At 42.4% G+C, this 13,896-nt stretch overlaps 2 protein-coding genes and 3 non-coding genes across 5 annotated transcripts in view; 1 reads left to right on the top strand and 4 right to left on the bottom strand.

Moving 5' to 3' along the window:
• Positions 1–1,242: 1,242 nt before the first annotated feature.
• On the top strand, positions 1,243–1,316 carry trnan-guu (transfer RNA asparagine (anticodon GUU)). The gene has a single exon. It is a non-coding gene; the product is annotated as a tRNA-Asn (tRNA).
• Positions 1,317–1,950: 634 nt separating this feature from the next.
• On the bottom strand, positions 1,951–2,024 carry trnan-guu (transfer RNA asparagine (anticodon GUU)). Its single transcript has one exon. It is a non-coding gene; the product is annotated as a tRNA-Asn (tRNA).
• A 3,117-nt stretch (positions 2,025–5,141) lies between these two features.
• On the bottom strand, positions 5,142–5,215 carry trnan-guu (transfer RNA asparagine (anticodon GUU)). The gene has a single exon. It is a non-coding gene; the product is annotated as a tRNA-Asn (tRNA).
• An 861-nt stretch (positions 5,216–6,076) lies between these two features.
• gabarapb (GABA(A) receptor-associated protein b) lies at positions 6,077–8,961 on the bottom strand. Its single transcript, XM_068713284.1, has 4 exons — positions 8,716–8,961; positions 7,397–7,475; positions 7,194–7,312; positions 6,077–7,062 (listed from the first exon to the last, which is right to left on the bottom strand). The coding sequence occupies exons 1-4, from the start codon at positions 8,803–8,805 to the stop codon at positions 6,982–6,984; spliced, it is 369 nt and encodes a 122-aa protein (XP_068569385.1). The 5' UTR covers positions 8,806–8,961; the 3' UTR covers positions 6,077–6,981.
• Positions 8,962–11,032: 2,071 nt separating this feature from the next.
• The window catches only part of LOC137874545 (CTD nuclear envelope phosphatase 1A), an 8,637-nt gene continuing 5,773 nt past the window's right edge, over positions 11,033–13,896 (bottom strand). Inside the window, exons 3-8 of the mRNA XM_068713283.1 lie at positions 13,735–13,853; positions 13,578–13,649; positions 13,290–13,406; positions 13,064–13,175; positions 12,657–12,741; positions 11,033–12,314 (exon numbers count right to left, since the gene is read on the bottom strand). Of these exons, the coding sequence (XP_068569384.1) occupies positions 12,254–12,314; positions 12,657–12,741; positions 13,064–13,175; positions 13,290–13,406; positions 13,578–13,649; positions 13,735–13,853 (566 nt within the window). The 3' untranslated portion in view covers positions 11,033–12,253. The remainder of the gene's footprint in view (positions 12,315–12,656; positions 12,742–13,063; positions 13,176–13,289; positions 13,407–13,577; positions 13,650–13,734; positions 13,854–13,896) is intronic.

Here is a 13,896-nt window from a genome sequence, read left to right as displayed (position 1 = left end):
ATTGAATAGAGATTATTTAATCAAGGCTTCTTAAACTATTTGGGTGAATGTTACAGGCCGTAGTGTTGACACTTGTGATGTAAAAATAGTTGATTTACTCTGAACTTTGACTTTATAGCTGGCTCTGGTGTCATTACAATGAAGCCACTAAGCTATCTCATGTAAAATCCTTCAAGTTAATTTACTGTTTACACTTTTAACTATTCTACATAAAATAAAATAAATGAATAAATAATCCATTTGACTACAGTGGATTGACCATTTTAAATGACTATATAGCATGAAACTTGTGCTTTGACACATGCATTTGGGGACAAGTTCATAGAAACAGCAGATCTAATTTTTCTCTCATGAAGTTATTGCACAACTTAATTTTGTAGAAAGTATAATTAAACAGTATAAATGTAAATACATATGTATTGATTTGATTACATGTATTGCCACACACTTGATTCAAATTCTGCAATATGATGGTGCAGATAATGTCAGACGTAGTGAACTGATTGACTCACTCCAGGCTAAATATCAATTCTTATCATTTCAGATTGAGCAATGCCCCATGCAGGCCTGTGGACAGACCACCCTCTTTGGAGGGTCTATCGCCTGTAATTGCAGATTCCACGCCGTTATGGTGATCTATTTTACTGTTCTCAAGTTGTGTTGCTCATCTCTGTATTTTTGTTCAGGCTGTGGATCACTCGTGCATGCCAGGTATGGACAGAGACACGGGGGACAACATGCAAACTCCTCACAGCAGGACCGTGCAGCCCGGGGACCGAATCCGGGTCCCTCTTGCCGTGAGGTCAGTTCACCACGGTGCAGCACCCATATGGGACTTCTTCAATGGAGTTAATTGTTCATTCTAATTCACTAGTATTAGCTTATAAAAAGCTGAAAATGCCATTACATGCCTCTATTTTCACAGACGCTTTGGACCAACAAAACACCGCTTTTTACTCAGTTCTATTAGAAACTTACCTCCAGCATCTATTTACATGGAACAAGCAACTTTATTTCCGTGATCCGGGGTAAAGGGTAGACAAACCAGGAACACAAGTATGACATCATTGGGGCTTAATATTGGCTGACAACATTGTAGTGTGTAATAATATGTTCAGTAGTAGTTGACTGCACTTGAACACTAAATAAAAGATGCAATGATCTAACTATGCCTGATTTCTGCTGTACAGACACAGGTGGGAGGAGCCTCAAGTTTAGGCCACACCCCAAAGCTGTTCAGCTGTCTCTGTGGCGTAATTGGTTAGCGCGTTCGGCTGTTAACCGAAAGGTTGGTGGTTCAAGCCCACCCAGGGACGTGAAATGTTTTCTTCTTAACTAGCTGCTTGGAACGTTACTCTGAAGAGAAAAAAAATACTCTAAACTATTTCACAGCTGCCGGACATCAACGGATTTAGGTGTGTGTGTGTGTGTGTGTGAGTGAGAGAGAGAGAGAGAGAGAGAGTTGGATGTACTCTAGGGTGAGCCTGTTCTAAAGGGCCACTGCTGGAGGAGGAACCCCGTGTGGTTGGGTACCTTGCTCGGTTATTAAGGGCCCTAACAGCCCTAATTTAGATACCAATCTAACCCCTATTACTTCCTAATACACCTCAGCTAATGTCTAAACATTAACCAACACTGCTACATCACATGATACATTAGCAGAGCTTCAAAATCAATCTGAGCCAACTAGATTAGTAAATCACAACAATAACGAATAACACCATCTTAACCGTAGCATGTAACAGGAATGTCAGTCATATCACATGTCTAATAAATGTACCACTGTCAGCCTATCCCAGGGGAAGAGCAGCCTTACCTTGAGGAGACTACAAGGGCCCCACCAGAGACGAGCAACACTGGACTTTAGAATTGTTTTATAGATTTTACAGAATTTTGCTTTAGAGTAATGTGGTAACATACTAAGCAGCTAGTTAAGAAGAAAACATTTCACGTCCCTGGGTGGGCTTGAACCACCAACCTTTCGGTTAACAGCCGAACGCGCTAACCAATTGCGCCACAGAGACGGCTGAACAGCAAAGAGGTGTGGCCTAAATTTGAAGCCCCGCCCACCTGTGTCTGTTCAGAGGAATTGAAACTTAGTTGGATCAAGGCATCTTTTATTTAGAGTAGTAGTAGTAGGGATGACATTCAGGGGCTGTCCAGACGTTAGTCCACACCAATGAGCTCGCCTATGAAAAAGAGCAGACACACACGTCTGAATGGCTGGCTTTGGCAATGGGAATGATACAAATGTAGCCTTGTTGAACTTCAGTTAGAACACTGAAAAACAATAAACCAAAAGAATGATGTAGCCAGATATTAACGAGACATACCAGTGTATTGGGAAGGTGGCCTGAAGGTTGGCACAAATGCCTGACCAAACAGCTTCAGGGTGTTGTTGTTGACTGACTGGGTCACGTCACCGGAGTAGGTGAGGTAAGCTGACGGTGTGCTGGTCACCGCTGCAGTCCCCCGATCCTGGTTCCACCTGTTCAGGGCTTCCAGAAGGTACAGCTGGAAATTGAGTGCATTTGCACTAGTTCCTGAAAAACAAAACAATAACGTTGAATTGCTTTTCAATCTTAATGTTTTCACAAAATAACCTACAAGTTATTGAAAATATAAAACACAAGAGAGACACCAACCTGGAATGAACCTCTTCAGGTGGCAGTGAAAGGACTCCAGGGATGTGGACCCTCTGGCACAGCGGTACTTTGTCAGGATGATGCCGCACTTGGTGGTGGTGGTGGTGGTGCACCACTGTGTACAGCTGCACACCTGGGACATCCTGGATGCACCCGACGTGGTGTTTTTGCACACACCAAATGTGCTCCATCCGCACGTCGTCCAGCAGTAGCACCCCATGAGGTCTCTCCCACCCCCCCCCCCCCCCCCAGTGTCTGCAGCACCTGCTCAATGAGGTTGATGGTGGCCTCCTCACCACGTGTCCTCCTACGGCAGTACCGGCTCAGCTTCTTCTTACCGATCCACACGTCCACCAGGCGATCGGTAATTCCCGGCACACCCTCCTGCCTGAGCTGCTCCCGCTTTGCCTGCCGCAACAGAGTGAGGTCCCCTGCATCCCACTCAAAGACGCAGGCAGACAAGCTGCCCATAAAGGCCGGGTAGAGGGTGTGAGCGTCGGTGGTGCAGCCAACGGCCAGCCTCCTCATAAAGAGCCAGATGTCCAGTCTTATGTGGAGGTTCTGGCCAAGCTGCAAACCTGGTCTGCAGCTTGCTCGACCCCTCGCTCTTGCAGCAGCCACAGTCGACGTAAAGCAGCACGGGGGGTGGAACATCTGCCTGCCGGTACCGCTCCATCACGCCAGAGACCATCGCGTTCGGTCCCGGCCCCTCCTGCACCGTCAGGACACTGATCAGGATCTGGCCGACCTCATTCCAGATGGAGGTCACCCATTGAGCCGTCCCCCTGCCGTGGCCAGCCAGCTTCTTTGTGATCTGTGATGTGAGGACAGTGATCTTTAAGATTACACTTTCTTTCTTTTTTTAACACATTCTCTACAGCAGTAAGAGAGCTATTACAAACATTCATAATAAATGCATATGTAAAGCTGTCACCGAAAACTATGATAATGAGTACAGGAGAATACATATAATGTACATGGCAATCTATTAAACAGTCATACTATTTATTACCTTTTTGGTTGAGTTCATCTTTAAGATGGACCCAAATATGAGGGTGATGCTGGCCATGATGTGGTCAATGCGGGTCAGGATGTCCACGCGGTACACGGACAGCAGCCAGCGACTAGTTGGAACGTCAATGTGCTTCTGCGGCTCCTGGCAGACCACCGGTAAGAGGCTGGGCCGCTCCACAAAGTCAGCACACTCGCTAGCATAGTGTTCCACCCGGTTTTCAATCAGACAACACACGTATTTACATGTCGTTAAATGTGCTAGCGGTAGCTCGCTCGCTAGCTAATGCCGACCGCATTTACGGACGACAAAAAAGATACAAATGACCTTCTGGGACAGACGGAAATATAACGTTTCGTACGGCTATTTAAGAATAAATGGAAGGATAACTTACTTTTGACAAGTTCGACAAGTTCTAGTATAATTCGTCGTCGACGCGTCTGATGTCTTTCTGCTTCGTGAGCTGTGCGTACTGCAGACGTGATTGGTCCATCCATTGTCTTCACAATGGAAAGCGAGCATCGAGATTGGACCTTTGAGAATGGATTTTTAACAGACTCCCCTGCTGATTGGTTGGCCCGAAATCCATGTTACCATGTTGACATGTAGAAAACGTTTGTAATTTCTTAAAAGTAAAGCAATTTGAAGAGTGAAAGTATGTTATCTGGGGTATGCTTGAACATGATTTTGTTCAACAGTCAGTTGTTGTGTTGAATATTTGTTGGTTTATTTAATTTAGCTCTCCTTAAATTGATCGTTGGAGCAAGCACGTTTGAAAACGCGCAACTTTTACTTTGAAGGCGAGCTGTCTCTGTTTACATCTCTCGACTTCCTTTACTCAATGTTCATTATTAGAGTTGGATAAAATAACAAGCTGATGTTTTGGTGAGCTAAATTGCATTGCACGTGTTCATTCAATGAGACAATAACACAGACGAAGCGTTAACCGCGTTTAGGCAGCATCGGCTATCGATTCCTTGTTTTACTTTGTTTGTATTGACCTACATCCAATTCAACATTGGACAGTCACGATCCTGATAACGTTTGCTAGAGATTAGTGGTGTATATGGAGCATTTGAATGCAGTAAAGCATTATTATTACACACCACAATGTAGTTGTAAGCTGACCCTTTGAAGCTGGTTTTACAGACAGAATGACAGATTGATGATCCAGCTGTTAGATCCATCATTCATCTTTCTACAAGTTGTGAAGTGCAGAAGAGAAGTTTATCACTTTTGTATTTGTGTGTTGGGTCAAGTAATTAAAGTACATTTTGTAAACATGGCATCACGGTGAAATAGTTTGCTGTACAGAGACAATGAGTGTTTTTTGAGAGTAATATGGTAACATGCTGTACAGCTAGTTAAGAAGAAAATATTTCACGAACCGTCCAATCATGATATTGACTGCCCAATGTTGAATTGGATGTAGGCCAATCATCATCAACGTCCTAAGCAGGTAGTTAAGAAAAAAAAAAAAATTACGTCCCTGGGTGGGCTTGAACCACCAACCTTTCGGTTAACAGCCGAACGCGCTAACCAATTGCGCCACAGAGACGTCAGTACATATATAAGGTACGTCATTTCAATTTAAAGCCCCGCCCACGACAGTAGATCATGGTATCTTCCACACTACAATGTTGTAAGCAAATATTAACTACCAATGATGTCGTCTTTTACCCCTGATAACGGATATAAAGTTACGTGTTGCACGTAAAACCTTTTGATTAGCAGCTGAAAGAGCTAAACTGCCCTGGTCTCTTGACCGCAGTGGTTTTAAGTACACATAATTCCTCAAAATAATAACACAGTATCAGTATCGTGGGTCATTTAATTGTAGTGGAATATACCCTGTGAATAGTTTGCTGTTCTTAATTATATTACCATTTGATCTGTTTCTTTTGCTGTTGAATTCTATCAGCTATTAACAGATTCCTAAATGTATTTGTTTTAAAACCTGCGACAGAGATCCGTTTGAACTTGTAGAATGTAATGGTAATTTTAATCTTTGACTTGAATTACTTATTAGGAAAGATTTAGGAAAGAATGACATACTGCTACTGATGATGTATCCTGTTCATCCTGCCACATTTATACTTTTGCTCCTAGTTTCTGTAACCTTCACCGGTGGAAACTAGTTCATATATTCACATAAAGTTAACAATAACTGTCTTTGCACAACTTGGAAAGGTTCTGACTATCTGAGCAGCCACAGTAGCTGATGTGATAAGGCAGCCCATGCAAATACAGGAACAAAAACTAAATCACAAATACAGGGTTTTGGTGCTGTATAGACTGCATTTTGGGTAATATAAATATAGTGGACATGACTTACCTTCTGTAATGACTGAACATTTGGTCTATCTGCCTCTCACATGTCTCAAATATGACCAAGAATATTCAATAACCACAAGAAACAGAGCTTTTAATCACATTTTATCATGTATGGTCTTAAGTGGAGAGAAAGAGCCAGTAATGCAGCTGTATACAGAGTTCAAATCTTTTTTGAGACAAACTTAAAAAAAAAAAAAAAGAAGAGGAAATTTCACTCAGCTTTACAATACCTTTTAGAAAATAAGCCATCTAAAATTAACAACAACAACAACAATCATAGTAGCAGTCAACGTAATAGTGTCACCACTGAAAGCAGAGGATGATAGTTAGTCTGAATTATATTATACTCCTTATACACACACACACAATTCTCTTTCACATACTTCAGTGGCCGGTGAATTTTTACAAAATATCACCCGTCACTTCAGTTTTTTTTTCCAGGAAAAGAACTGCTGCAAAACAGTTATCCTTAAAATAACCTGCCTTCAACCGGTAGACGCTATTGATTTCATAAACTCAACTCAAAGCACACTTTATACCCCTACAAGCCAACAGAGTGAACAAACAATAATCAATCTTCATTGTCAATAAGAGCTGATTTGAACTCACATGCTACACATACCATTTCTTCCTATAACCCCGGGATGAATATATTTACGGCCTATAGTCCTAACATTATTTTGTTATTGGTTCTCAGTTTTTTCCGTAAAGTATGATGTACAACTACGACACTAGAAAAATAACTGGCCACGAGACCACCATGTCGCTACCGAAAAGAATAAGTGGAGGCAAATACAATTCAGACTGCAGAATAATAAAGACGTGAATGGAGAGGGGAGAGAGGTAATGTAGAGGTGGTGAAAGTGCATTTGACATATTCACTCTGAGAACTCTAGGCTGCTTAGCTGGATTTAATATTTAAATGAATGAACGGTGGAGGTCTCAGAAAGGTGGGTAGTGGTTGGTGGGGACGGGGGACGGTAGCGGGGATCAGATTTCCCTTTGGCTGCTCCCGTACACGCTCTCATCACTGTAGGCAATGTAGAGGAAAAAGTCCTCTTCATGGTGCTCCTGGGTGAGAGAGTAAGAAGAAAAGACGTTAGCATGACACTAAAGATGTAACTTTAATGTAAGTAGGAGACAAAAAAAACAACACAATGTAGTGATGAGAGCAGGTCGGTGAGGTAGAACGTGACTCTTGCCTGGTACAACAGTCCCATGGTTGCTGAGGTGGGTGGAATGACGTTGTTTACAAAGAAGAAGAGGGCGTCCTCAGCTCGCAAGTGGATTCTTTTCCGGATGAGGAAGTAAAACTGGCCCACTGATGAATGACAATTGACAGAACTTTAGATGTTACTGCACTCTTGTTGTTGTAATTTTTTTTCCCCGGGAATCAAATATTTACCTGTCAGGTCGGAGGGGACAAGATATTTCTTCTTGTCCAGATCTCCTATTCTGGCTTTGGGGGCTTTCTCCACAATTACCTGAAGAGGAAACAAGAACCATTACACATGTCATTAACAATAGAGTCTAGTACATTCTACACCGAACAAAAAGGCCGTGTGTATCAAGTGAGAAGTACTTCAATAGACTGTTTCACCTTTCAAAAAAGGGATCTGAGAATACATAACTTTATCAGTCAGTCAAGCGAGGACTGACATGTTTTTAAAACAGATGTTGCGTTTCATTAACAGTATCTGGAGCCTCGTATTTTGTAATAGTCAGACACACATACGTATATACGTATTTATTTAAAGTAATTCAGACCCAGAAAGTTCCCACACAGGACTGACTTGAGCACTTACACTTTCTTCTCTTCAGTCTAAAAATAGGACTACTACCTAAATAAAACCTAAATAAAACCTAAATACTACCTACCTTCCCCCGTAACCTAAGACAGCAAAATGTATATATTTGGGTTTTGGACTATTGGTTTTATTTATTGATCAGTGACTTGTGATGGGGCTGCTTTTACCACTTCCAGATATTGTATACACCAAATTAGTGATCGACTAATTGAGAAATAATTGGAAGATTACTCGATAATTGAAACACAGTTAATTGGAGCAATACATAAAGTGTTTAACAAACTAAGACAAGATAAGACTGATAACAGCAGTAGAAATTAAACTAGATTCCTCTCATAAAGACAAATCAAGCTTTCTTACATGACATTAAGTCCACTGCGCATTGACCTGCTGACAGGTTTGAGTCGGTCAGTCTTGACCGGAATAAATAGCTGCGGACTATATAACGCATCTTAAACAGCTAGAGCAACGTAAACAAGTGACTCGTTTGTTGACACGTACTATTTTAAGGTGCAGCCTAAAACTACACCCAGACCATAATCACTCCGTACACGCCTAGGACTGTCTTTGTAATAACCACCATGGTCTTTATACACCGTGTGGCGTTATATTACCCGATATCTTTACTACTATGTAGTATTATCTTATAATAAACACACACGGAAGGATCACAGGAAGCTATCACCTGATGGCCTGTTCGGAGCGGCCGACATTATTTCTAGGTTAACCTCTAAGGTTAGCTTTGTTAGCTAACGTGGCAGTCAACTATCAGGAAGTATAAGAATAAGTATGTGGTTTCAACCGAGCCACATGATTATAGATGGATTTAATGAGCGTACACTAAGTGTCATTGACAACTGGCTAAACGGCACGAGTGTTGCCACATAGATAAGCTAAGCTAACGTTAGCTACTTACAGGCACCCTGTCCGGATACTTCTTCCTTATTTTCTCGCCTTCGGACCGCCTTTTCTCAAAAGGGTGCTCTTCTTTGTACTGGAACTTCATCTTTGAAAAAGAGATGACAGACAACACGTCAGTCACTCTGAGGTTGGTTAGATAGCAATCTGCTAACGGAACTGCTTCAAATTGCTGTCACACACGACAAAAACAAAACGATGCTAACTAGCTTTTTAGCACGCCACAGCTGTTTTCCTAGTGCGACTGCGGCGGAGGGATACAATAACAACATGACGTTGCAGAGAGTCTAGTTCGCGGGATAGACTTCTCTCTATGCCAGACCACGTTAACGTCAAGTTCCGACAATCGGTGTTTATTCTAATGAAATGTAATCCTTTGAAAGTAATCATTTTCAAGTGGTTTTAAATATATGATGCAATTTTTTCCGAGGAACTATTTTTATTTTCATCAACCGCTGCGCGTAAAGACACAGGGCAGGGCAGTGAAGAGGCAGCTGTCCTTGTCATATGACCGCGGCCCAGCAGTTAGCAGCTCGAGACGAGAAACTCAAAAACATCCGATAATAAACCGTCATTTGAACTCAATAGTAAACGGAGCTCTAAACAAATTTGGGTCCAAAGACATTCAGTATGTCATCGGCAAAGTAGCGAATATTGAGCATTAATGTCTTTATTTGAGCTCAGAAATTAGTCAATTAGATCGAAGTTTCGCAATTTCCGCTATTGCCACAACATCAGGCACATCATAACAAGCGTTATACGAGCTGTTAACCCTATTTATGGAATAATTAAGGGGGGAAATCGGATGTAAAATCAGAAGGGTTCATTTTCTAGTTCTTTTATAAAGGTTTACTGGTGTGTAATGAAGGTGAATGCTGGTTTTGGGTAAACTACTAGGCCCTACTAGTTTGGGGAATTTACGAGGAACTGAGCAGTTCCTCGTAAATTCCCCAAACTAGTAGGGCCTATTGTAGACAGTATAGTCTACAATATGTCAGAGTCACAGTTTGCCATTCATATGTCCATGCCCTGAAACACTCTAACCAGTTTATTGTGCTCGTGACTCGCAGCTGTATGACTCATATCTACTCTCCACCCTCTGTGCTTTGACATGTAGACTGCACACATCTGAAAAGTCCCTCATGTGTTACAATGGACAACAGGGAAACAACCTTCTTTCAAACCACAATATTAACTGATAATTATAGGTGACCATGTTAAAAAAAAAATTCCCAGTATGGTTCAAAATACAGATTTTAGAATACTGACAGCTTCAGGTTATTGTACATAACTTTGAGTCATACTACAGAGCTTATTGTGGGACTTTTAAGGTATGACAGACCTACATCAAATGTCACTTTATAAAAGATGCCAATTTCGTCTACTGTCCTCCTTAGTCGGAGTCATTCTTGCTCCCTGCCATATGATTTCCCCCACAAAAGCTCTTCGTTGTTGGTGATAAATCCCAAGTAAAGCCTACATCTCCCCCTGCAAACCATTATGTGATCCCTAACAAACAAAGTCTGCCATCACTCAGCAGCTACAGCTCAGCCCTGCCTCAGAGTCTGGTCAGTTCCTGGTCCAAGTTATAGACATTTCTCCGTATCTCCACCTCTGTGCATTGTAACTACTGGCGGACTGTACTGTGCATCCAAGAAGCACCCGCCTTCCCTCTCCATTGCATCTCCAGCTTTGGGGAAAGTAAAAGAAGAGAGAGAGAGGAAAAAAAAAAAGAAGAGAAAGTCTTTGCTTACACAGGAATAGGTGGTGACATTTAACAAGGTGGTTGGTATTCGTACAGCAGGAAAGTTACTTTTAAACAATAGATGCACATTCACCGTTTCAAACTTTCGGTTTTACTTTGATACCATCATCAGTTGGAGGTAGAGTAGAAAACAGCTATTATGTACCAATATACACTCGGCCCACTTGAGTACAGTCGCCTACCTTCATGACGGTGATGTAGCCTTTAATTGAAGGCTAACAGAGCATCCATGATGCTAGACAAAAATCCTTCATATCTGGAGCATTTTTTGGGAAAAACCTGAACCAACATGAAATAGTTTTTCTCTCTGGCGAGGAAGGAATGCCGAGTGGACGAATGCAGTTTCCCGTCACACCACATGATGGCAGCAGATCGTTAGCAAAAACCAAACAAATTGCCTCGAGCAGAAACTGGGGGAATTCTCTTCAGCTTTTTTCTCACCTCAGTAAAAGGTGTTCAGTCGACAGCTGCAGAATGTTATCCCTCGAGTACGGAAAAAAGACAGCAGAATGAATTGGATTTTTTTTAAAAACAACAACAAGCTGGATAATAACGGTCCGATACTGACAAGTGTTTTATTAGTAACACAGACCTGGAGACAGAGCCAATAAGAAGCCGGTGAGAGCCTTGACAACAAGACATTGTTCAGAAGGCATTTAAAGACGGAAGGTCTAATAGTTGAACCCATACAGGAAGCAGAGCGGGTCAAAACTCAAAAAGAGGAAGGCTGCAAATTTGAATCAAATACAAAACCAACTGCAACAAAAAATAAAAAGGGGGCAAAAAAAAAAAAAAAATTAAGTGCAATTCCTATTGGATGAAATCAGGATGGCATCAGATGGCAAAAGGGGGAGAGCGAAATGTTGTGGTTTGAAGAAGTCATATTATCACATATCATAAGAGAGAAACAATCAGATATGGAAAGGCGGCACGGCAGTCCACATATCGTTGCGAGCCCGTCCTTTTTTCAGTCAAGTCTTTATCACAGAGTTCCACGTGGAGCTTTCGTAGAAAGAGTGACGGTTATGGCTGAAAAACAAAAACAAAAATCTCAGGCTGCTCGGCTTTTTGTCCAGAAAAATGCCTGTGGATGGTACGTTGCAAGCAAAAGTCCATCGATTACACCATTTGAGTTGATCCATTCGTGTTTAGGGAAAACAAACGTACCTCAGGAATCAATTAGTTATCGTTGAGGTTGATCTAAAAAGGGGCGGGTTTTTTCTATTTTCCCCCTGCTCAGTCGCACTGAGAGGTTAAGACAGTAAACTGATAAATTGTCTGCTTAAGTGCAACGTCTGATGATGGAGAAGAAGGAGAAATAATAATGTAGAATTGTCTTTGTCGCTTTGCTGATCCCCCCCCCCCCCCCCGTCCCGATTCTCAAAAAAGTTTAAAAAGGACTAACGTACTCAGCAAGCATACTCCGACTCTCGTACACAAGCTCACCTCCATACGCACACAGTCAGTATCAGGAGCAATAAGGCAGAGAGGCTCCGGTTTGTTTTGGAAAAAAAAAAAAAAACCACAAATAAAGAATCAAGAAAAAAAAAGCTGCCCCCCCCCACCCTCCTCAGTAGTTTCTGGGCTCTGGTGACCCCAATACTCTTCATCCCGTGTTGAGGCGGTCACCCCAACCCTCATCTCCTCAGGACACGTCTGAGAGGCTCAGAGAGGGCTGGTGGGTCGCCTGTGTGGGAACGGAGGGCAGGATGGAGGCCGGCAGAGAGGAAGAGGCTGGTCAACAAGCCCCGTCCCCTCCAGATTCAGCCAATCACCAGAGTCGATGCTGGTGGAGGTTTCGACTGAGGACGGAGCGAACATCAGCAGTGAACCTAGGAGACAGAGAGAGGCTGTTAAACCACTCGACCTGGAATGTTTCACTATCTGAGCCATTAAAGGGACGGTGCAACATTTGGGAAACGCAAACAATCTGTTAATGTATGCGTTAAATGCTGGACATTGTAGGGTAGCGTAGATTAAGTCATTAATCAGACATTATACCGTATAAATGAGAATGTGACAGGAGTTTAAGACTATAATAATGTGGTCAGTTGCAGCCTTGAGCTTACCTCTTGAGTTACACCACGGATCATTAGAATACAGACAGTATGCACAAGAGTTAAAGTGTTTGCGTCGTCTATTTGCTTTCAAGCCAACTCTATTATGCCTTTTACCTTAGTGCATCCAGCATAGGCAGCAAGTTAAGAAGTGCTGTGTCACTAGGGTCGCTGAACCAGGACTTGATAGGTATTGCATTGTCTGGAGGGCAGAAAAAAAAAAAAAATCAAAAAGAAGGCCGGTCAGTCGTGTCAGTGAGGAGGACATGTCTGTGGTTTTATGCTGTTCTGTTAAAGAGGACACCGAGTGTTAGAGGAACTGCAGATTTAATGAGCCGTTACAACATTTACAATACAAGCCTTGTACTGAGAATTAACTGCTCGGCTATTTGGTCGCTTGCTGCTTCATCACAAGGTTGACGTATATAAGACGAAGCTTTATTTGACTTTGTAGGACGTTAAAGATGAACGTACGAAAGAATTCAAGCCGTTAAATGTACACAAATCTAAACTTTAAGTCTTACCTGGATGGCTACGATAAGCACCAGGCGAGTTGTCCAGGATGACAATACTGGACAGGTCATCGTGTACTACAGACAGGTCTTTAATATAACTACCTAGATCCAATGTACAATGCTGTGGAGAAAAAAAACACAAAAGACACCATCAAAAATGAAGAGACTTCATAAAGCAGATGAGACCAAACAGCAGCTTGAATACATGCTGTTTAAATAGAGTTTAGAGCAGCACCTGTCTGTAGTATCTGCGTTTCAGGATGTTCCTATTGTTGTCCAGCTTATCTGCCACTGCTGAGCCGTAGATCTCCATACTGGCTGTGAAAACCACCAGCTCATACCACTGGCTCACCTGTGTCCACACGCAGGGTAAAAGAGCACACAAGAGCTTACATTTAAAAGTTACAGTAAGTGACATATAACAGCTTTATGACATCAAATGGAGTGATGGTATTGTTCCCTTCCATCATCTTTTGGATCCAAACGCAGAAAAAGCAACATTAATCACAGGGGGGACACTCACCACTTCTAAAAAGAAGTCGACGTGCGGCCTTTTATGTACGAAGAATCTGACTGGATGCTTGTCAATGACGACCTGCGTGGAGACGGACAGACGGTGTTTAGGCTTGAATGCGCATCGCGTTTAAAAACGTGAACACGTGCGGCTGAACGCTTCCTACTTTGAGGATGAAGTCTGGCGGCGTGCCAGGTCTCACTGTGGGTCTGAGGACGCCGTCGTGGTGAGAGTGGATCAGCGTCTCGTCCAGGTCCAGAACCAGAATCTTCCTCTTTACTGCATCTGGAGTTCATCACACGGGATAGAGACTTGAGCTGCTCTTTCT

Source organism: Cebidichthys violaceus, unplaced genomic scaffold, assembly GCF_023349555.1.
Source record: "Cebidichthys violaceus isolate CVI_PGR_0920_01 unplaced genomic scaffold, fCebVio1.0.p SCAF_19, whole genome shotgun sequence".
Lineage (NCBI taxonomy): Eukaryota > Metazoa > Chordata > Actinopteri > Perciformes > Stichaeidae > Cebidichthys > Cebidichthys violaceus.
This window is presented reverse-complemented; position numbering and strand designations above follow the sequence as displayed.

Coding starts and splice junctions, on each gene's coding strand:
- gabarapb (XM_068713284.1), bottom strand. CDS start 8,805: ATGAAGTTCCAGTACAAAGAAGAGCACCCTTTTGAGAAAAGGCGGTCC. Junction 7,313..7,396: donor TGTCCCCTCCGACCTGACAG/GTAAATATTTGA, acceptor GTCATTCATCAG/TGGGCCAGTTTTACTTCCTC. Junction 7,063..7,193: donor CCATGGGACTGTTGTACCAG/GCAAGAGTCACG, acceptor TCTCTCACCCAG/GAGCACCATGAAGAGGACTT.